The sequence below is a fragment of the Rhipicephalus microplus genome, chromosome 10, assembly GCF_043290135.1.
Source record: "Rhipicephalus microplus isolate Deutch F79 chromosome 10, USDA_Rmic, whole genome shotgun sequence".
NCBI lineage: Eukaryota > Metazoa > Arthropoda > Arachnida > Ixodida > Ixodidae > Rhipicephalus > Rhipicephalus microplus.
Genome location: NC_134709.1, coordinates 49240723 through 49264596, shown reverse-complemented (window position 1 = coordinate 49264596; position 23874 = coordinate 49240723). Strand labels below are relative to the sequence as shown.

Below are 23874 nucleotides of genomic sequence, written 5' to 3'. Positions count from 1 at the left end.
AACTAGATGGATGGTGAATAACATGAAATAATCACCTTCTATTTTTCACCTGCTTTTTTCGGCATCAGCGGCATAAGAAAAATTTGAGGCTCACACAAAATTTTTTCGGCATACCTAAAGCAGCATAACGTATACTTCGTGTTACACTTGTCATGCTCAAAGGTAGGTGATCTCGCAGTGGTGACGTAGCGATTGTAATAAAAAAACTATATAGAAAATATAGACATCACATGTATGCTGAAAGTTGTAGATTCTTAAGTACTTTGGTGTAAAATTATGTGTGATAAAGACTTTAATTAGACACCGAGCACTGGCACCCTAATGATTTTTGACATATTTTACACGAGCTAGCAAATGATGTACAAGCCCGTATTACATATTCTACAAATATAATAACCCTTACTAGAGATTTTTAGTATTACTACCCATACTTGCCACAAAAACATACTTTGTCTGTATTTTGTAATAAAAGTGTGCTGTTAGAATGTGTATATGAAGTGAAGTGATATATTATTGGATATGTTGTCAAGCATTCAGCAGTCATAACTGTTTGATCTACCGTAGTGAATACTTGCTTGCAAAAGATTACGGTAATGGTTACGACTGTAAGCCTCGGCGTGTCTATGTAAGATGGTATGCATCTGCTTAAGTTGCGGGTATTGGGCAGGACCTCTCCTGGTGTTGCCATGTAAGGCTGTACTATTATTCTGTGGCTAGCAGTATGTTCAAACAAATAAATAAGTAAATAAATAAGTAGCAAATGGAAAGATATAGGTAAATAAAATTTGAGGACACTACATCACGCTGAGCAGCCTGAACAAATCCGAGATGGGTTTATATACCTTTTTGTACCAAGCAACTTTATTCTAACTATAACAATCGCCAATATGTGACAACTTACATCTTTGATTGATTTTCAGGGTGATCCTAACCCCTTCACTATAAGGTCATGAAGATAGTCTCTCTACAACTAGGAGAATATTCCAATCAAGTATTAGGTTAAACAACGAATTGATGATATCATTATGCGCAAAGTTTACGAAAAATAGTAAAGCCCTTTCAGCAGCAGGTGGTGTCAATTTGATCAATATGGCCGTGTACTCATACGTGATGTTATGGAAACTAACCAGCAGTCAGATTTTTTTTCCTTAAAGCTACGCCTAGTTTGTACAATAGAAGTGTACCTTGTTCTCCTTAAGTGACAGGTCGAGGTCAGCGCATGTCGAGCATACCAAGTTGACGCCAGACACAGCAATTGCTGCGCAATAGATCTAGGTCACAATTCTCTACGTCCCGGAAGTAACAGCAGGACACTAGAACTGAATATCTTCAATACAATCAGCATGCGGCCTTGGGGAATGTGCGGAAGCATTCAGAAGGTACATTAATCGAGTCTATAGATGTGCTCCACATACAATGCGCCCGTGTATCAGCAGTGCGAGTGCGATCCCACTGAAAAGTAGAAAACAAACATTAAGAGCCAAGAACTTTATAAGTAATGCATTTGCTTTCCGCAGGAAATGGCAAGTTTTCATTTTATAATGGTCTAAATGGAGCAATTTTCATAAAAAATCTTCATCGTTCAAGAATTCTTTTATTGTATCCGCTTTTGACACATGGAATAAGTTACGGAATGACGTTGTACTATGTAACAATGGTAAACATCACGAATGTGCCTTTCAAATGTTGAACTGAGCTGTGATAAGGCACTCACTTGCTCACCTGTGTTCTGCCGTGTTATGCTACAGGGTGCGCATTGAATGTTGGATATTTTATTTTTTTGCATTGCTTTTGCTTTCTTTGTGTCAAATTGTGAGATGTTCCACTTCTGCATTGACTTTTGAAGTTTGTGTGCCCAGATGAGCAACTGCTGTTTTGGCATGTATGCTAACAGTATGAATAAAAAAAAGTAGCACCCATCTATTCATTGTGACTACCGAGGTGAGTACCAGAAGCATTGCTTGACTGCACTGCATTTCAAACTGCGTGTAAATAAAAGGCATAGATATTAAAGACTTTAAGCTAGCGGACAGAGCTTGTACTTCCTAATAACTCAGAGGATGTGTTTGTCAACTCACTGATAATACTGATTGAAACCCTCAGTCATTCTATTGCACAACGGCTATTCAGTTGGGGCAGAGTGCACCAATCATACAAAGAATCTTGTACTAGATCAGCAAATTTCAGCGTCGGTCACGTGTTCACCCGCTAATAATTACATCAGTGGTAACGTTAGGTCGTACTCATTGTGAACGGTTCCGCCCATCGGCAATGGTTAAATCCTTTTCCTTCCTTTCTAAGCTAATGCTTTTACTCCTATACGCTAAGAGTGTTCGAGAAGTTTTGCGAATGGTTTGTATAAGCTTGTTCATCGGAGGTTCATTACCGTACACGAAAGTCAATAGCGATAGAGGTCAACGAAACTAAGAGATCGCCGGTAGAGACGTGGCACGGTGCATCTTTGTTGTAAGATATTCTCTGATGCTTTCGCTCTTTCACCCTCTTATAGTTTTCTCTAAGCGTTTGGTAGTTAAGGGAATATAATTCAGTTAAGCTTCCTGCTTTTTCTGGTATTTTGCCTCGCTCCTCTATTTGTTCACTCTCACATTTAAGTGGGCTTTTTTTACTTTGTTTTTTTTTTGTCTTTTGCGCATTGAAAATATAAAAAAAGCATGCTGTAATCCAATAGGAAAAAAAAACTCAATGGCTACAGCACTTGGTTATTCATTAAACGACACGATTGGTCAGCGACTAGTCAATGACCGCACGCGTGTGCGATATGTATAATCACGTCCGCTTTACACTCGCAAGCAACTCCCAAACTTCCCTTACTTCAAGAATAAGTTAACAATATTATTGCTCATGTGGTTATTTTGCTTCTGTAGATATCACCGAGACCACAGGTATGGCCACCGTGTTAACAGCGTTCGTCTACCTCGTCTTGATAGCAGCAACGCAAGGTGAGTGCTGATGTGACTTCAGAAGAATGCTATTGCGGCGAAATGTGTGCCTGTAGTATTATGTAAGTGAACCTTATCCACGGAGGTCACGTTGAGACGAGGTGCGGCGCTTGGGGCCCGCGCATTGCTCGATGCAGTGCGCGTTAGAGAACACCAGATCGTCGAAATTTCCGGAGCCATTAGTAAGTCATGCCTCGCATAATATCGTACTTTTCGTACAAAAGACAATGTACGTTCAAAATATTCACAATTTAGTCGATACTTTCACTTATTGTACATACTCAATTACTACTTGGTTTGTTGGTAACAACTTTATTACTACTCACGCGAAATATAATTCTCGGTGGGCACTATCCTTTATTACCTTTTATTTACCCTAAATTTCATTATTACTTGACTTTTATTGCCCCGCCGCGATGGTCTCTTGGCTAAAGTACTCGGCTGCTGACCCGCAGGTCGCGGGATCGAATCCCGGCTACGGCGACTGCATTTCCGATGGAGGCGGAAATGTTGTAGGCCCGTGTGCTCACATTTGGGCGCACGGTAAAGAACCCCAGGTGGTCGAAATTTCCGGAGCCCTCCACTACGGTGTCTTTCATATTCATATGGTGGTTTCGGGACGTCAAACCCCACGTATCAATACCTAACTTTTACTTTTATGTTATTTTCCTATGGCATATTCCAGAAGGGTTGAGATATTATACAATGAATAAGCTTATAATGATTATCAACGTTAAGTTCCAGCTCGTGTAGTATACATAAAGCTTAGTAGGCAAGGAAATGTGATAACATCGTGGCTAAGGCTGTTCTAGTCTTTTGCAGTTCTGAAAAAAAAAGCAGCAGCAGACATTTTCGAATGGGCACATCATCAAAAAATTTATTGCATGACCAGTGCTGTGAGATTTTCAAAGTGAAAACAAAACACAATGGTTAAACAAAGCCACATAGACACAATTTATGTATTTACAAGTGTTGAATTTCAAGTATGCACGGTGTTCCTGTATTTGACTGTCACATACTCCTTAGGCATAACCTATACATGCACTTTATCTGTGTTGGCGTGCATTTTCCAACACACAGAAAACGCATGCTATCTGCGGTAACTGCTCGTCTCTGCATAAACTACCGATTGTATCGCCGCGCAGGATATGGATGGAATCCTGACCACTCGCGACCCGTTCCGTTGGATTCAGACATGGACGACTTCTGTCGTGGTCCCACTGGTTGACGATAGTTATAGCGCGAGAACAAAACAACGACACAGATACAAGACGGACACGAAGGACACGTGTTTCTGGGTCGTCGTTTTGTTCTCGCGCTATAACTATCGTCATGCCATACCAACTAGCCCAAGCTGCCACACTTCTAACCCAATGGTTGCTGTGGTGAGGGTTACCGCTGCGAGCCCAACTCCCGCGCTTGCGTGCGCGTGACTGTGCTGCCGAGGCCGAGTGGGTCAACTAAAGTACTCATACTGCCCGTAGCCAGCAGGCGCAACCAAGTAACTATGGGCTCCGGCGCGTACGCTTGGCGGCAATGGCTTCGGCGCCATGTCCTTGCACCCCGACCCACAAGATCAGCACGATGTTCCTCATCTGAGAATCAACATGTTATTGCAAGTTAAAGGGTCACTAAAAAGAACCAATGCCTTGGTTTAGGTTGACAAACTGCACTTTGAGAACTCAGACGCCACCTCTTTTGTTACCATAGGTTCATTTTCAGAAAAATAAAATCAAGGTTGAAGTTGAAAAATTTCGCGCCTAAGTCACCGCACGCGAGGACTAAATTTTCAAAATATTTGTTTTCTATTTTCACGACATTATTTCAATAAAATGTTGTGAAACTTCATATACAAGGTCTATTGTACCGACAGATGGAAGTTTACTTCATTTGTGCCTATTATAAGCTACGTAGAACCCAATAGACACATTCCGTATCTATGACGTCATGGTGCTTGGCGCGGGAATCTCGAACTGGCGTCTTCACCCGCATTTCCTTTTCCCGCGTTTTCTCGCCTTCCAAGCGTCGTCTCGTGGTAGGAGTGGCGTTTTCGGCACTTTGAAGTTGTGCCTTATAAATACGAGAAAAATCATTTGTCTCTTTTATGCCCCCCCCCCCCTTAAATAAAGCGGGGGAGACGTCGTGCTTGAGAAAACCACTATCAATGATTATAAGACACAATGTAATGGAGGACTCCACAATTTATTTTGACTACCAGGGGATTTCTCATTGCGTGCCTGAATAAGTGTATGCTCATAACCTTGTATAACGCCCTCACCGAAATTCGGATGATGGTTCATAATCTAAATCACAATTTCGCTCTCAGAAGCGCAAGATCCTGGTAGCACGCCTTCTTGGCACCACATTGAAGCAAGTTGCTCGATGTAGCGGCAACGTTGTGTGAACAATTGGGGCTACTAGGACATTTCATTTCATTTCATTAATTTACTCTCAAGGCACTGGGCATTACAGAGAGGAGTGGGACAACAAATGTCAATAAGAAGTAAAACAAAACAGTAGGATTAGAATAAATTATAATGCACTTTCAGAAATGATTGATCTGAACGCGTTGGCGTCTGTGATTGATGCGATCGATGCGGGAAGGTGGTTCCAGTCAGTACATGTTCTAGGGATGAAAGAGTTGATGTGCTGGTTCGTATGGCAGAAGGGAACGCCAACCTTGTATTGATGGTCATTGCGTGCTGATATGTAGGCTGGTGGAAAAAACAGTGAATCAGAGAGGGTTCTGTTAGTGTGATAGATCTTAGGAAATAGACAGAGAAAGAGACAGAGACAGAAAAATAGAGACAGAGAAATAAGGTAGCTTTGCGGATATTAGCAGTAGGTTACTTGCCCCGCTCGCTGTACTGATTCCTTAGGAGATATGATGAATATATGTGGCTTGCTGTTGAATATGGGTCAAGTGCATTCGACATAATGTAGAGGTGCTTTTTTAAAACACAGCGTTGAGAATGGCGAAGTTGCGAGGCTTTACACTTTCCTCGTATTTTGAAAGTTACTGGGTTGATATATAATATGGGTGCTCCAGCAATATCTAGCAAGACTTTAAAGTTATGCCAACGCAATCTATGACGACGTGACGAAATGCTAGTTGGCAACTACTGCTAGCAAGTTCGACTTCTTTTTGTGTTGTCCCTGAGCGTCTAATTAGGCATTTTCAATGAGCAACCTTCAAGCAGTTAGTCTGCGGAAAATATTTTCATGAGAAAGCTGAATATCACTTTTATTTGCTTCCTTAGCACCCAATTAGACATTTTGTGTAAATATTATTAATAATAATAGGTGATTAACCTGGGCAAGATACTCGCACTAGAAAGTTGTAAGTCACACTTCCTAGCGTCTTATTAGATTGTTTTTGACTTGATATGTATAATCAACTAGCCTCTTACCACTTACTACCAGATAACCGCAAAATACAATAAAATATACCACGTGACAAGCCCACTTGCGCACCTCTGAGCACCGTGACTGCAGTATAATATATAACGTTTCACACACGCAAACGACCGTGTAAAGCTCGACCGGGTGCTATCTCGTCAGTACAAAGGTCATGGTGGTCACAGCGATAATGCTCGTTTTGCTAGCCGCTACAAAAACAAAACCGCTGCATTTGTTTAGAGATATTTATTCTCACAAACAGTGAACATCGATTACAATTCAATAGAACATCGTGACGGAACACAACATCCACAGACACTCCAAAAGTATTTACAAAAGATATGTTTACATATGTACATGGAACAAACATCCACAGACACATCAAAATAAGTTACAAAAAGATATGTTTACACATGTACATTACATGGTAAACGAAGAACGCACAAATGAAACGTGAATATCTTTCTGCTAGGTACTTAAATGGGATTTACAAGGTATTTGTGCGAGTGCTAAACAAACATTACCACAACGCAACCAGACAGGCCTGGAAACAAGGTTGACACGTCTCTCACAGACGAACACAAACTGGCAGGACCAGTGTAGAAGGAATCACTCCTCGCCCAGAAAGAAGAGTTCCTCCGACAAAATAGATAGTAGTTCTTTGTACAGTCGTTCCAAAATTGGGAATAGATCACAACGGCGACGACCTGCTGCAACCGCCTCACAGCGGTTGCGCCAAAGACAGGATCGGCACCAGCAATAATTAAAAGGCAGGCGAAGCGGCCTCGAGAACAAAGCCATAAGGAACAAAGCCACTTATTCCGAGGCGCGAAATCCACAAAAAAAGGCTTTCCAGAAAACTCGAGCGATGACGCATTGTCTCAAAACATGTTTATTTGTTTCCCGTAGGAAGTAGTTCAGGCATGTTGATGATTGGACCATTCTTTACCTTTGAAGTGGTCAAGGGAAGGAAAAACACCCCATGACAGCCGCCACATGAAGTCCTGGAGGTGGCCAGGCAGAAATGATGCCATCAGCGCGCTCCAAGACACACGACTAGAGAAGGTACGGCGTGCCGGAGGAACTAACGGGAGCAACAAAGCGGCTGTTGTATCAACTACTGGGTTGTCCAACACATCTAGTCTAGGACAAGTGGACTGGATATGACGAAAAAATGCGACAGCTGTTGCATAAAACCAAGGAAGTGTTTTTGATTTTGGGCTCCGATAAGATGCACTTTAGGCAACAAATACCGAATGTGAGTGCCTAGAAAATAATATGCCACAGTTCGCGCGGGCGATTGATCTCCTTGTACGAGGTGCAACAAAAAGTACAGGGTCAGTAGCCGGCAGCGTATTGACACCGAAGGTAAAGCGAAGCCTCCCTGGGCACGCTGCTATCCGAACGCCGCATGAGAAACCAACTCAGTGCCACCGCCCCAAAAGAAGGAACACAAAGCAGACTGCAATGATCGCACGATGCGTAAAGGTGGCTGCTCCACGCGAGAAAGCTACCAAATGCGACCGAAGAACACAGTCTGCGCAAGGTACCTTCGCTCAAGAAGCGGGAAGTCAAAATCCAGTGAGTTCTCAATTTTTGTTTTACTTCGCCTGACCAAGCGGAAATACAAATGCCGTAGTGGTTGTATAGAATTCCTAAAATGCGATGAGACGCAGATGGCTGAAGAAGAGACGTGGAGCTAAGTCTGAAGTTTGGACAGCTGATGAACAAACACCGGGATTTACAGAGGTTTAGCGCGGCACCTGAAATGTCACCCTACTAAAAAAATGAACGCAGTCTCTGTGAAAGACAATAGTCCTCTAAAAGGTACAGGATTGTGTCGTCAGCAAATGGTGTGACTTTTATGGCACCGCTGTGCGCAAGCGCAAGACCCAGGTCATGTGAATCCGCTTCTACAGCACACAAAAATGACTCAAAGCTGAGGACAAATAGAACAGGAGACAATGGGCATTCCTGACGGACCCCACGTGTAATAAAAAAGGCAGCACTCTCTCAATCATCTAGAACTAGTATTCCTTTTTTATACCAGAGTATGTATGTTTAATTAATTCCACAAAAGTACCAGAAAAACCAAAGGCTATCAGCACGTTGAAGATATACGTGTGCTTTGGTCTGTCGAATGCTTTCTCTTTGTCCAAAGACACAAGGAGACCGCGCGCAGATCGCGACAGAGCATAGGCTATGATATCCCGGGTGGTAAAGGACAAGCTGTGTATTTCCCGTCCAGGCATAGATGAAGCCTGGTGATCGCCCACCACTCTTTTCAACAGAGCCCTCAAACGTTGAACGATCACCGTCGCAAATATCATATAGCCAACGTTAAGAAGCGTGATAGGTCTCCAATCTTCATGATTAGCAGAGCAAGCATCACCATTTGGAATAAGCACAATGCGTACAATTCGAAAACTTGACGGAAAGGCATCATCCTAGAAAAATCACCTGATAACCGCAGTTAAGGCAGTACCAAGCCCATTCCAAAATGGCAAGTAAAATTCAACTGGAAAACCGTCTAGTCCAGGGGCTGTCCCCCGTTTTAGGGGCGAAGCTCCTTATGGCGTGGCTTGTGCGTCCCTCATAGTACGTAACAACCAGTGGCACATACCCGAAATAGCGGTCCTTACGATTTCGACCTCCAAAGTGGTTCCGGTGAGAGATTTCTTCTGTGCGTTGTTGAACAATAAAAGATAGTGCTTAATGCACATGTTAATGGCTGCTAAGGGGGAATGAGAGACAGGAGCATTCGGCCTTTAGGTAACGCCCACGCTGCGATCCCCATTAGCAGCTATTGGCATGTACATTGAGCACGATCTGACAAGAAAGGGTTGCTACGTTATACTCGCTGGGTGTAACCTTCTTGGTTTTAGAAAGGTTTAGCGAGCGTTGGGCCGCATAGCCATGAATACAGTGAACTAGTATATACCATGAACTCGAGGTGGTTAAAGGTGGGAAGTAAACCCGAAGCGCAAGCCATAAGAAAGTGTGCATGTGCCACCTCCATTTAGTCCTTGAAATGTCCGCTGGATGACGATGCTTCTATATGGAGAATATATGATGAAAAGATGCGAGATGGTGGTACTTGGAGTGCTCAATAGATGGACGAACGGACACACAGACAGATGCATGGATGTACGCATGAACGGACGCAGGCGCGGATGCATGGACGAACGCAGGGACGGACGCACGAACAGACGCACGCACGGATGGGTGGACGGACGCATGGACGGTTACACAGGCGTACGCAGGAACGGACGGAAGCAAGAACGAATGGACGGACGAATGCTTCGCCCCAATCCCCGTCATTAACTCCGTAGATATGCTGCCATTTTTTTATAGACTGTAGTGCTCTCTTTGCTTCTTCGACTGATTGAGGGACGTGCAGAGAATCAGCAGCTTGTTAAGTAACGCGAGGCAAACCTCTAAGCATAAGTAGAAATATATCACAGTTTGTCCGCATGTCCGAACATGACATCTCTTCAAAATGCGCCCGAAAAAGATATCGGTCACGCGTAGTGAGTGGCTGTGTAGGTGGTGTCTGCGTGGTCGTAAAAACGAGTGATTGTGATTGCCCGAAACACGATTGCCTCGCATATCGTAGCACCTAAGGGTGGGCACAAGGGTTGTGCCTACAACGCCATGCAGCCGCTGCCAGACACGAGGCGCCAATCAAACGCTGGAAGCGTTCCCGTAATTCTTGTTGCCAAGCTCGCATCATGGGAGACGGCGTTTCGGCGCGCAAGGCGATGCGTAACTTCGCTGCAGTATCGGCCAGCTCCTCAGAAACGCCACGACAAAGTGAACACCCTTCAACTGAGCAGTGCAGGCACCACTGCGTTTTGAGCGCATTCCAAGGGATTCGCTCGCAGGATTTCAAGATGGACGGTTGTGCCCTCGCGATCTCCGACATCAGCGTAGCTCCCGCCGACTCGTTCGCCCTCCGCGGTCTCCTGACGCCGTGCAGCTCTCGCATTGTGGCGCCCCGCCCTTGGACTGCTTCGACCGGATCCCCACTTTCCTATCTCCTTTTTTCCGTCGCTTGCCTGTCTACTTCTTCGTCTATTAGATGCGGAGCATCTTATACTCGCGCCTTGTAGTGTGCCGTCCGCACCGCTTCTCGAACATTCGACAGCTGACGCGCGCGCATGCGCCGTCGCGCCGTCGCCCACTCTTCCACCATCTGTGCATCCCTTCCTCCTCTACACACCGCGCGCGCTTCACTCCTCCACCATCTGTGCACCCTTCCTCCTCTACACACCGCGTTCGACATCTACGATTCTCCTGATTCTCCAGTGGACGCGCATGTGGCGTCGCGCTTCGAGAACATTCAACAGCTGACAGTGCATGCGCCGTCGTGCTGTATATATACTCAAGGTCGGCGCTCGCTCGCTCAGTTGCCGCTCGTCGGTTGGTTTGTACGGCGCGTCGACGTCCAAGGTCGCGGTGAAATTAATTCCAACGAATCCACAAACACAATGATCGACGTCCCTTCGACCAGCGCCGCCCTTTCGCATACGTGTGTACGTGTTCACTCATTTAACACCCCCTCCTACAACCACGTTAACCAATTTAGTCATCGACCCAAGTAAGTCGCAATTTAACACCCCATTTCACAACCACGTTAACCAATTTAGCCATCGACCCAAGTAAGTCGCACTTTAACACCCCGTTAACCAATTATATGGTCCGCATCCTCCTCAGTGTTCCCCCGAGGGAAGCTGCGGGCAATTTTTTTTCCTTCTATTCTTTTTATCCCTCCTTCCCCCCACCCCTATAAGGCACTGCGCCGTGTCGCCTGAAGGCAGGCAGAAATTAGGTGCCTTTTTCCTCTACCTTGTAACCACTACCACCACCACCATTCCAATCAATTGAATCACACGCAGCGAGTGACACCCGTATTGCACGGGACACATTTGACCGAGAGCATGCGTCCAGGAGGACGCGAACATCAAGACGCCATGGTTTCTCCGAAAACGAAAATGAAATTTTTAGTTCTAAGAGAATCGGATGATGCTCAGAGATGTAGACGGCGAAGGTGGGATGGGCGGAACACGTAAGTCGGAGACAAACGCCTCTAAAGCATTTGGAATATAAGCCCGGTCGAGTCTGCTGGAGGATGGTCCGCGGCGCCATGTACAAACAAAAGTATTCCCGTGCATGACAATATGCGCATCCAGCAATTAAAAATGCTGCTCAAGGCGTCGAAGCTCACGTGAGTGCCAAGCAGACTGACTGCAGCCAGGACCTTCTATAACGCATGGCGTATTTAGCCCACAGTAAAAGTCTCCAGTTAGAATTACGTGATGACCGTCTAGAAAAAAACATCCAAATTAAAAAAATCATTAGGCTATCCGGCTTGTGAAGGCGCGTACACACAGAGTATCCTCATTCGAAAAGAAAAGTAGGTAAAATCCAGAGCCATAATTCTACCAACGCCATAAAAAAGAACGTGGTGACCTCTCAATAAAGCCCGAATAAGTATAATGATGCCTACTCCCGTAAAACGAGTTGTAGCGAAAGAGAAATAGCAATATAAGTTTAACTTTTGTTTAAAAGCTGTTATGTCGGATAGTGGAAAAAATAGTTTCCTGCGGGCGCAAAACATCACAATTTGCAGTAGGGGCCACAATAATCACCTCGGCCTGCTTTACCGGACTGCGAAAACCTTTTAAGTTGAAGGAAATAATATTCAATGTGGTCGCCATCGTAAGCAATAAAGACAAATTTGGATACTAAACTCACAGTTCTGACAGACGCGGGAGCGGGTGCCCCGCAAGCAGCTCAATAACTTCTTACGACCAGGCGACCCACCGGAAGCGCGGGGCTTCCGGGGCCACATCGAAGTCCCCAGGGGACTTCTGTCTCTGCTGGGGGCCTCCGAGTCGCTGTTGGATATTCAGTGGCGCTTGGTGCCGAAGCTCTTGAGCGAAGATGGCATAAACTCGTCTAAACTGTCCTGGCTGATCTCGCTTGGAGAGCGGTCGGTGTCCAACTGTAGGGCTGTGTCACTCCTAGTACTGCTCGAGTCCTCGTTGATGAAAACCTCGTCACCTTGGGACAAAGTTTCTTCAATTATAGTAGGACTAACAGAAGACTGGGCAGCCATGGGGTGATCATCAGATTTACCGTCATCATCTGCGGCACGTTCACCGAGAGACGCCTCCTCTTTTGAGGGCTCGACCTGTGGTTCTGTGGGAATCACCACTGGTCACGGGCCCTTGGATAGATCATCCGCACCTTGGGGGGCTGCCTGGTCGGGCAGGCTGGAGACACTGCGGGCGTTTGGTGAGGCGTCGAAATCCGCCCAACATCGTGCTGGCAAATATCTGGGTCTGGCGTCGATGATACGACGTTCTTGTTCTTGAATTGCGTTCTTGGTTGAAGTGGTGGGTAATTCTTGAAGGCTGCCTCAGAATACGACGGCCTGGTGGTGCAGGCGACGGTGACATACGGGTCACCACAACTGTGACATGGCAGCGAGCAGCCCATCCCGTCGTGCCCGTCGTGCATCTTCCACAAAACGGAGCTGCGCAGTTCATGCGGAAGTGCCCACTGTCTCCACATCGACGGCACTCTCGCTGGATCCCTTTATAGTCACAGGTCACTCGATGGCCTGCGACTTTGAGGTAGTTGGGCACCGGTGACTATGTGTTCATTTCTATCCCGACGAATCACGTCCCAGTGGTCACGGTTGGGCGCGACCCCATGAGTTCTCTGCTGATGTGCAGCACCTTCACGTAGGGAGACAATGCTTGCGCGAGGACCTCGCTGGGTACGCGGCATGGCAGGAACTGAACGGTGTTTTGAGTGACTTGACGTCCCAGGGGGACGACAGAAACGGGCTCTCCTCTGACGATGAGGTCGGACACGTCGATGGTTTGAGCCAGCGTGGCTTCACTGTTAACGGTGACTTGGTAATTCCGGCCTCCAAAGCGCTGTACACAGTAGCCCTCTTCGGTTCCTACTATTGAAGACGTCGCGTCAACAACGTTTTCCGGACTAGTCTTCTCGGGGCTGACTACGTCGAAGGCTAGCGCCTTATTCGGGGGCTGGCTTGCCATTACGCGCGTCCGCCAGCCCAGGGACGCCCTGAGACGCTATCAACGACAACGACGGAACACGAGCACCAGCACGAGCACGAAACGTTCGTTTCGTGGATTTAGTTTATGAGATTAGAAAAAGTGGTTAACAGTTTTGAGTACTCGGTACTCTACGATAGGAGAGCACAAAGCCGTCCCGTTTGCCTAGCTAAAACCAAGGAGGTTACGCTCAGCGAGTTTCATTTAACGTTCAAACTATTGGGAGGGCATTGCAACGTTTGTAACGAACCATTATAGAGAACAGAAATCATGGCATGCTTAGGTGCGCAAGTGAGCCCGTCACTTGGTACTTTATTTTATGGTACTTCATGAGCATCCGTAGTGAGTAGAATAGACTAGTAGTCGTGAACAAGTAAGAAAGAAATAGATTTTTTAACCGGGGGTTTTAGTATGTGAGCTACGTGCAAATATGCGTACTTCACACGGATGTTGTTTTGGTGAAAATATCACAAGTTTCATTGGACGCTTGTGGGCGGGCTGGTCCGTACACTGCTATTTTGTTTGCTAGTTTACCGAAATGTTCGACGAAAATGAGTCCATGAATACTATTTTATGTTTATTCGATGAATGTGGGCCCAACAAAGTTTTAATTAAACAGCTATGAAAAGCAATTCAAGTACGAGAGGTAAGCTATAGCCGTTGAAGATTCGGCAACGTTGCGTATAAATCGACAAGTAATTCGCTTGTTATAACATAAAGCTGAGATATAGTTGGTACGTATTCATTCTAAACAGACCGGGAGTGCAAACATGGTCACAAGATGAACGTCAGGCGTTTGTGGAGTCTTGAGGAGGAGGAGCAAAACTTTATTCATCCCAAGAGGGAAATGTGCGCTGGTGAAGTGTCAATGGAGCCTACCCAGCGTAGGTCTCCGCTACCCTCTTGGCCCAGTCCAAAATCTGGTCCTGGACCTCGGGCACCCAGCTGCACATAGCAGCCTCCCACGGCTCCTTACTATTAATGTGTAGAGAATTAGGTGGTGGGTTTTGAGTACACCCCCACATGATGTGGTCTAGGTTAGCTCTTTGTTGGCAGAAAATGCACAAAGGGGAGGAGTATATGGCAGGGTGTATAAGATGGCGAAAAGATGGGGTAGGAAACGTACGCTTCTGTAACTGGTGCCATAGTATTTCATGGTAGCGCGAAGCTCCATGATGTAAGGGGGAATATATAGTGAGCTGTCGGAGGTAGTGATTTGTTATATCGTGGAAGGTCAAAAGACGATCTCTCGCACTGAAAAAGGCCGCGTAGCCTAAGACGCCATCAGAGGCCTGCGCTCGGCCAGTCATTCCTCGAGGACAGGTATGAGCCGCCTCATTGCCACTTAACCCCGCAAGTGCGGGCGTCCATATGAGAGCAACTTCTTGCGTGGGAGGATGTTTCTTAAGAATTGAAAGGGCAGTTGATGAGATGCGACCTCGCTGAAGTTGCGTATGACATTTTTGGAGTCACTTACAATCGTAGTCATATTGGGGATTGATCGACTTAAAGCGATGGCAGCCTCCAATACCATCTCCGAAGAGTTGACAGTGATGGATGCCGTTGTGAGTGCCTTGCCGTTATAATTGAAAGCAGAGAAGGCATAGGATGAGGAGGATGGGTATTCTGCCGCAGCGACATAGAGCACGTCATTGGCTTCATGCAATTTTTTCTGAACAGCTTTTGCTCTTTGGATTCAATGCTTAGTGTGATAGGTTGGATGCATGTTTTTAAGAAGCGGCGGTATAAGTAATTGTGCGTGTATGTTTTGGGGAATGTTTTATTTAGCATTGGTGAGTGAGCTGAAGTTAATTCGGGTATACGATGAAGTGTGGCGACCTGCGCTAGTGGTCGCGAGCCTTGCGTATTGAGCTGTTAAATGGGCTTCATGGATTTCACATAGGGTATTTATGACACCTGTCTGGTGGAGTCGTGCGTTAGAGGTATTGATTGCAATGCCTAGCGCGTATTTGTGTCGTCTTGAATTCCTTCTTGCGTCCGAAGCAATCCGCAGTTCAACTAGATTTCGGTATCGCCTTTCGTTCTAACAGGAGCAACTTCTATCGGAAGCTGCGGTGGCGGCGGCCACTACTGCTGGGACCATCATCGCTGCTGCCACATATCGCAGTCGGGGGCCCACCTTCCCACCAGCCTCCACCACACAACGTCGTGCTGCGCCCAAGGCAGCCCCCGCCAGTGTCCTCGCATTCGCGGTTGCTATAGTAACCTCGGTGGCGTCGGCTCGCATTCGGGCGTTTACAATTCCCCGGGCATTTACGGTCAGTCTGGAACCTACAATTCGCCGGGCGTGCACGCTCAGTCTGACATTTACAACCAGCGCGGCAGTTACAATCAGCCCAGCGTGTACAGTCAGTCGAGCTATCGGTCCCAGCAAACGTACAACAATCCGTCCTTGCACGACCGTGACCGCGAACATCAAACGGTTACGCACCGGCGAACGGTTTATTATTCCCGAGCCACTGCTCTGCCTAGGCCACCCATTGCCGCTTTCGTCTTGAGTTTCACTTTCATATGGATGTTCCGTACGGGAAAATTTACAGTAGTTGATTGATCGTTGGGGACATGTTTTCTGTATTTAATAAATATATATGACTTCAATTTAGGATGGTCACGTTCTTGTGCACGTTGTGTCGCAATGCGAAAAAAGCTCCGGCTGACGTACACTCCTACTATGCTTTATGTTCTGAAAGTGGTAGTGACACACAATTTTTCAGTTATTGTTTTTTTTTTGCTTGAAATAATAGGCAGGGCTTCTGAGAGCGTGGGAAATGCACCCGTAAGTGTGAGTGCACCCTCAAAAATTATTTACAACATGCCTTTAAAAGTTAGTTCCAGTTCCTACTGTGTATGCCTTCCCGTCATGGCATGTTTTGCGCAGCGCCATTAGGAGGTGTATGTGCCCGCGCACGTTGTCGCGGTGTGTCCTCGTCCACGCGTTGATTGATTGATTGATATGTGGGATTTAACGTCCCAAAACCACCATATGATTATGAGATACGCCAAAAAATAACCAGCTGTGAGCAGGAAACACCTCGTCCACGCGTAACTTCTTCGAACAATTCCTGCGCCCTCTGATAAGCGCATATCTCGTATTCGCGTGCACGTACACTCTTAAAGACACAGCTTTCTCGGTTAACAGGTACGCTACATGACAGTGACCACACGATCGCACGGCGCGAGCAGACGATCGAGAAAGCGACATGCAAGCTCCCGTTTTTTTTTTTTTGTTCTTGTTTTTGGTGCTTCATGTCATCACAACTATAGTATACCAGAATTAGTACTGTAGCCTGACGTCAAGTTAGTGACGTTGTCGGTATGTGTGCCTCGAGAAAATTGTGTTTATTTTCAAAACGAACTATAAATATTTGCTGAGCATCACACTTCCTCAGAACTCTATATGCGTACAAGAGACATATGGCAGAGTAAACTCAACTTAGAAAAAAAGGTGTTGGTACCCATTTAAAGGCCAAAATCTTAAATGGCTCATTAAACGTACAAAAATGACCATTGATGTCGGCAGCGTCAACTAGTATTGCGAAATGTGGTTATCCGCCTATGACATCATCCTATGACATCATCCTATGACACTGCCGTGACGGGACAGGTCGCCAACGTTTATCAACTTAACCTAACGCCACAATGACGTCATATCAGGCCACGTCACTAGAACACGTGACTACATGAATCTTCGTTTGGTCAAAGGTCAGCCAATCAAGGAGACACTGCGGAACAACGCCTGTTCTGCTTTGGCGTTTTGAATTATGATGAAAAATGAATTTCCGACTTTAATGTCTCATCCACAACTCGTCATTACAGCGCCGTACTGCATGGTGGGTGTTTCTGACACCACGACCATTTTGTTACTGCGCACGCGCACTTCAAATTCGTAACCTTAGATGTTCATAGATAGCGTGAAAATATTGTGATTATTAATCTTTTTGAACTGGCTTGTTGCGAAGGGGTTGGTGTTATATCTCCTCGGCTATTGTTTTGCTCATGTCTGCGATTCCTGTCAGCCGTATAGCTTTCTACGTGGCTCAGCCTGATTTGCGTTATCCTAGTATTGGAAATAGTGGTATTCAACTTTTACCTGTAGCGCTGTCACATGTGTGGTGCCAAATAAATAGCATATAACTGTATTATAATAATTATAACTATACTATAACTATATTAAACTATAATATAATAATTAAGTTCTTCTATTCCCTGTTTGTTTTCTTTTATCCATTTTTTGCTCTGCATTCTAAATCAGTGTATGTTCTTGTCGAATGTTTTGTGTTATTTCGTACTTTGCGCAAAATATGCATGTTATTGCGGTATTTTGTACCCTGCACCGTTACTGAGATCTAGACGTGCACATGAGCATTTTGGAGCGTTATGGGCTTCTTCAGTTCTTATGCATACGTAGGTATAGAAGTATGCTTACATTTCCCCAACCATGCGACGTGCAAGCTATTGCACTAACTTAACTCACATCATCAAGCTCGGCTGCACCACATCGTGTTACTAAAGCCCCAACTATCATTGCGGTTTCATCCGAAAGGCAACCTTATAAACAGGACATGCATTATAACCTTTTTCTATTCAATATAGAAACACATGAATTTAAATGAGCCATGTACAGGCAAGTAAACATTTCTACCATGAAGATGTGGTACGGCACGCAATATATTAACTTGTACCGCGGCATACAATACAATAAGCTTTATTTTTGGGAAATCTGTGTGACGTTCTTTGTGGATTTCTGCTTTAAATGGCTGGTTGTTATTTTCGCTCTCTTAACTTCTGCTTCACTTTAAAGCATTTCATAGAACCACCTTGCGGTACAGTACAGTTTAGTACAGTGGACTAGTGTTATAAAATGCACGCAGAGCGCAGACGCGACGCTGCAGGTGCATCAATTTCTTTTAAATGCGAAGCATTTCTTAGCGAACTTCGGCAACGTTGAGCGTATCTATCTATCTATCTATCTATCTATCTATCTATCTATCTATCTATCTATCTATCTATCTATCTATATATCTATATATCTATCTATCTATCTATCCATCTATCTAACCACTTACGTTTGGGTGCACTCGTGGTCACCCCTTTCACTTGACGTGAACCAAAATTAGCATGAGAGGGTAAGATGGTTTGGCGAATATGGCGCACTGGCCAAGACATGAATAATGTCACAATCCCGTCGCGTACGTCATCAAACACTTCCCGCAATACAGTGGCACATACCCATGGGTGGGTATGTGCCGCCAGTATGCGTGTATGTGCCACGAGTGGTTGACACTTTGTATCTACCCAGGAACGACGAGAACTCACATGGGCAATTTTAACGCGCGAGCGTAAGGAAATACCCGACATCGGTAGCGTCGACCCAACGAATACAAAGAATAAATGTCAGGGTCCAAGCTGAAATTGAAACCAAGCATTCTGCGGGGCTATGAAGTAATTTATTACAGAGCTATGCCAGGTCTCGAAACTACGCTTGAAATAGACGCTAATCTTCGTGAAACTCAGTAGTGGTTGCAGTGCTGCCTACTCAATTTTATAGATTACATATGTACTCCTTTGTTACAGCCGTCACGTCCGGTTAACATCAATTGTGGTCAGTTGCCATGCAATGAAGTTGATTTATGTAGCAGTGCCCAAGGCCAGCATCCTCACGAGCATCAGCATTTCATATCAGCTTCTGGTGTTGCTAATACGCATGTTCTAGTTGGCATCGTTGCGCAAGTGCAAACAACTGCTTATATAAATATCTGCAACTCTTCAACATATGTCTGGGTGTGCTACATTTGTACATATAATCAGCATTATTTCATGACGTGTGTCTCAATAAAAAATAGCAATATCATCAACTTCCCTATGCATGCTTGGCAAAACGTCTATTCCGAGGTACGTGGGTTCTGCCAAATTTTTATCAAGGGAGATTTTGGCGCATGATGCTATCACATTGTGTACATCAGAATCAATGTTCCCCATTGCCATCACGTCTTGTGCAGAAGAGGAGGACTGTATTGGGAACAAGGTTCTGAGAGAAAGGGGACGGTTGGGAATTCTTAGTAACACCAAGCACGTATACATCGGAGAAAACACGGAAGAATGATCAAAGAAATGCGTGCGCCCGTCATTAGGAGAACGCCCTTATGTTGTCCTGATACCGGAAGTTGTGAGGACAACCGAACAGCACATATCACAACAACTACTTTTTGGTACACAATGAGTAAAAAAAAAGTTCTTAAGAAACGGACCTTGCTGACAAGCTCAGAATGAAGCGCCTCGTTCTGTATTTGCTGTCGGATACGTTTCTCTTCTCCTTTAACCTGAATTCCTACCTATTATATGAATAATTCCGAGCAAGCAGCACAAATATAAAAAACCGCGTATGGGCCATCTAGATGCCATAGTACCCCCATAGTAACGAAAAAATGAAAGAACAAAAAAACTTGTTATACGCATATTCAATGAAAGATAAGAAACTAAAATGAAATCTGTTCAGAAAAATAAACTCTAAAAACAATGAACCCATTGGAATCGAATGCGTAATTGATTGATTTGTGGGGTTTAACGTCCCAAAACCACTATATGATTATGAGAGAAGCCGCAGTGGAGGAGTCCGGAAATTTTGACCACATGGGGTTCTTTAACGTGCACCCAAATCTGAGTACACAGGCCTACGACATTTCCACCTCCATCGAAAACGCAGCCGCCGCAGCCGGGATTTGAATGCGCGACCTGCGGGTCAGCAGCCAAGTACCTTAGCCTCTAGACCACCGCGGCGGGGCAAAATCGAATGCGTAGCGCGATAATTGAATGCCCTAGTCAGAAGGCTATTGGTGGTTCATATTTTATTATTATCTGCTATGCAAATTGCAGTTCAATAAAAAAACTCGCAATCCCACAACATATTACACTGTTTCTCGTGAAAAATGTTCACACATCTTTCCCATGTAATTCCGCACATCTCATACTGTTATTGTGTTCAATATCGGTGACCTAACTGCACTCAGTGCACAGCGGGGAAGCAGCACCCCTAACTTTAAGTAAACGTTTACTAGTGTATTCCGACCGTATTCTTATTCTGTATAGCAGATTTGATTCGGCTCGACTATAAGGTGTCTATTGACATAAGACTGATGGGGCTAAATTCATAGATATTGAAAATGACATCGAATTGCTGTGCAAACGTTTTTGCTGTGAAAGAGAGGCATTAATGAACAGCATGAATAAAGGAGGGTTCCCTCACGGATGTTTTGAAGACATCGTGTTTCCGGCAGGTGCGCAGTTGATTCGAAAACAAGTGACTAGCATAACCTCACGTTTTCTCCGGGAGACTGTTAAGCGATGTTTGGTGAGTCGAACTACACTTGGCAGACAGACAGACAGACAGACAGACAGACAGACAGACAGACAGGCAGGCAGGCAGGCAGGCAGGCAGGCAGGCAGGCAGGCAGGCAGGCGGCAGGCAGGCAGGCAGGCAGGCAGGCAGGCAGGCAGGCAGGCAGGCAGGCAGATAGATAGATAGATAGATAGATAGATAGATAGATAGATAGATAGATAGATAGATAGATAGATAGATAGATAGATAGATAGATAGATAGATAGATAGATAGATAGATAGATAGATAGACAGATAGATAAATAGATAGATAGATAGATAGATAGATAGATAGATAGATAGATAGATAGATAGATAGATAGATAGATAGATAGATAGATAGATAGATAGATAGATAGATAGATAGATAGATAGATAGATAGATAGACAGACAGACAGACAGACAGACAGACAGACAGACAGACCAAAATTTTTGCGTCAAAGTCCCCAAGGACTATCGTCTTTAAAAAGCCGAGGAGAACTGGTGATGTCACGCTGCTAGGACATTCTCCTTATGGTGCATCATCGCATAATACACTTGTGTACCATGTTATAGGTCGCAAAGCGCCCCGGTTTCGGGGTGGCAGTCGTACAGTCGGAACAGCGTGAAAATTAAGTAAGACGTTTTGTGCACACTGATATATACAGCATCTAGTTCGTTGCTGCTGCTGTCAGTGAATATATAACTTTCTTTCTAGTAATGTAACGCAATAATCAACCTATCATTTATTCGACGTGCCTTTGATCAACCATTAGGACTTACTGCAGGCGCGCGCAAAAATAAAACAATCCAGATAAACAGAAAAAACAATGAATAAAACAGCAAAACAATTCAAATTAAACAATACAATGCAGACACTCTTCAGAAAACTAAATAATTAGGGAAAATACACAGGAAGAAAGAAGTCAGTGCAAAATGGGAGAAAAAGTATTACAGGACGAAAGTTAAAGAAAGGAAGGAAAACATAAAGGGGAATATACTCAGCCATGAAGAAACCTTTCCGGCAGACAGAAAGAGAAGAATCTGTACGCTGTGAAATGCTATGATATGATAGTGCAGACCTGAGATAAAAACAATGACAGTGGACTGTGGCAAACATCAAGATCACGAAGGATAACTTTAAATAGACTTTGTATTCAGTGAACAGTGCAGAGTAAAAAGAAGTTGGCAGGTACAAGAAATGGTCGATTCTCCCAGGTCAAGTAACGCGGATTGCGATAATTTACCAAACTGAGTAGTAAAGTGCAGGATGCCATGAACTAGTTTTTAAAGAAATAATAGGTCAGCGTGATTTCGTCGGCAGCGAAGTGATGGCATCGATAATAATCTGGAAGTGTTAAAACAAGTTCCAGAGTTATTCCTAGCAAAACGATAAATATAAATGCTTATGAATTTTTCTGGACTCGCTCAGTGGCGTCACTGTCAGATTTAACAATGCCATTCCAGATCACAGATGCATATTGAAGTTAAGGAAGACATATGGCGGTGTACAATTTGTGACAAACAGTAGGAAAACTAAATTCTCGAAAGATTTCACAAATGCAGCCGAGAAAACGAAGTCTATGCATGGCAGCACGTTTAGTGTGGGCAGAAAACTTTAGCATGCTATCATAGAGAACACCAATATTGCTGAGCTGATATATTTTACATAAGAACATGGTTTTGACAAAGTATGCAATTGACACGATGGATATTTTGCAAGACATACTCATCAATTGGGTCTTTGAGGTATTCAGACAAAGGATATTCTTATCACACTATTCGGAGAAGAAACACAGATCTGACTGCAGCAAGTGACAGTCGTTACTGAATAAATTTCCGTAAATACTCTAATGTCATCAGCATACAAGAGAAAATAAGAATAACGCATTGCAGGACAAACATCCCTAAATTAAATTAAAAACAGGAATGGGCCTAATACTGACTCTTGAGGGACTCCACCAGTCACTTAATACAAGGACCATTTACGGCGACATAACAAGATCTATTAAACAGATAGCTTTGCAGCGGGTTCACAACAGACGAGGCAACATCAAGGTTTGAAAGTTTAAACAGAAACAGTGAATGGCTGACTACGTCAAAAAGCCTTCATAAGGTGACAGTAGACTATATCAGCCTGTCCTCTGTGAGAAATAGGAGAATAGATTTTCGTCAAGAAACTAGCAATATTTGTGCTAGTTGAGCAGCCAGGGAGAAACCCGTGTCTATAAGGAGTCAATTAATTATTCACGCTAAAATACAATACGTTTTAAAAGTCAGTTCAAAGATCTTCGATGTAGCACATGGTAGTGAAATCGAGGGACAATTAGAAACATCCATTTTGCAGACCCAAATAAATACTAGAAAAACGCGCGCAGTTTTCCACATGCCGAGAAAGGTAAAAGCATTCAAACAGTTGTTGAAAATTGTAGTCATTGCATGCTATCATAAGTCTTTAGTATGCAAGAATTGAGACCATCTGGGCCACACGATAAAGACGTTTTTAAGCACTTATTGCACAAGCAGATGAGCTTTTCACCCAGCGATAGACTACATGTGCTAGCTATCTTGGGCTGCTGTGCTATCTGTGTTTTACGCCGAATGCAGAGATGTTACTTGAGTCGTACTTGACTCGTTCTTGACTCAAGACAGTCTTGCCGGTCACCATAAATCGTTCTCGTACTTGCGGACGACTCGAAGGCGACTTGGCTCGGTCGAAGTGAGGACAAGTTTCAAGTCAGCTGCGGGCCTAACTTGAAAGCGATTTCACGCGTTATTCCAACATGGCCACCTCTCGAATGGACGTCGCGTGGAGGGTGGCCGCTTTTGAGTTTGCATGCCTCGCCGTAAGCATATCATTATCTGAGGCGCACTGCCTGCCAAAGATTCTTGGACACGCTTTACGTGACCGAGGAAACTTGATGGAGTTTTACGACGAGGAACAATTCCACGCTCGATACAGATTCACGAAGAACGCCGTGCGGCAGCTGCTGGGTATGTTGCTACTCCGTGAAAGTGGGGACAACCGAAGACAGCCTGTGCCTC

At 44.7% G+C, this 23874-nt stretch overlaps 1 protein-coding gene across 1 annotated transcript; it reads left to right on the top strand.

Moving 5' to 3' along the window:
• The first annotated feature begins 2891 nt into the window (after positions 1-2891).
• Positions 2892-16025, top strand: LOC142774385 (uncharacterized). Its single transcript, XM_075874764.1, has 2 exons — positions 2892-2960; positions 15505-16025. The coding sequence occupies exons 1-2, from the start codon at positions 2906-2908 to the stop codon at positions 16023-16025; spliced, it is 576 nt and encodes a 191-aa protein (XP_075730879.1). The 5' UTR covers positions 2892-2905.
• Positions 16026-23874: the final 7849 nt, after the last annotated feature.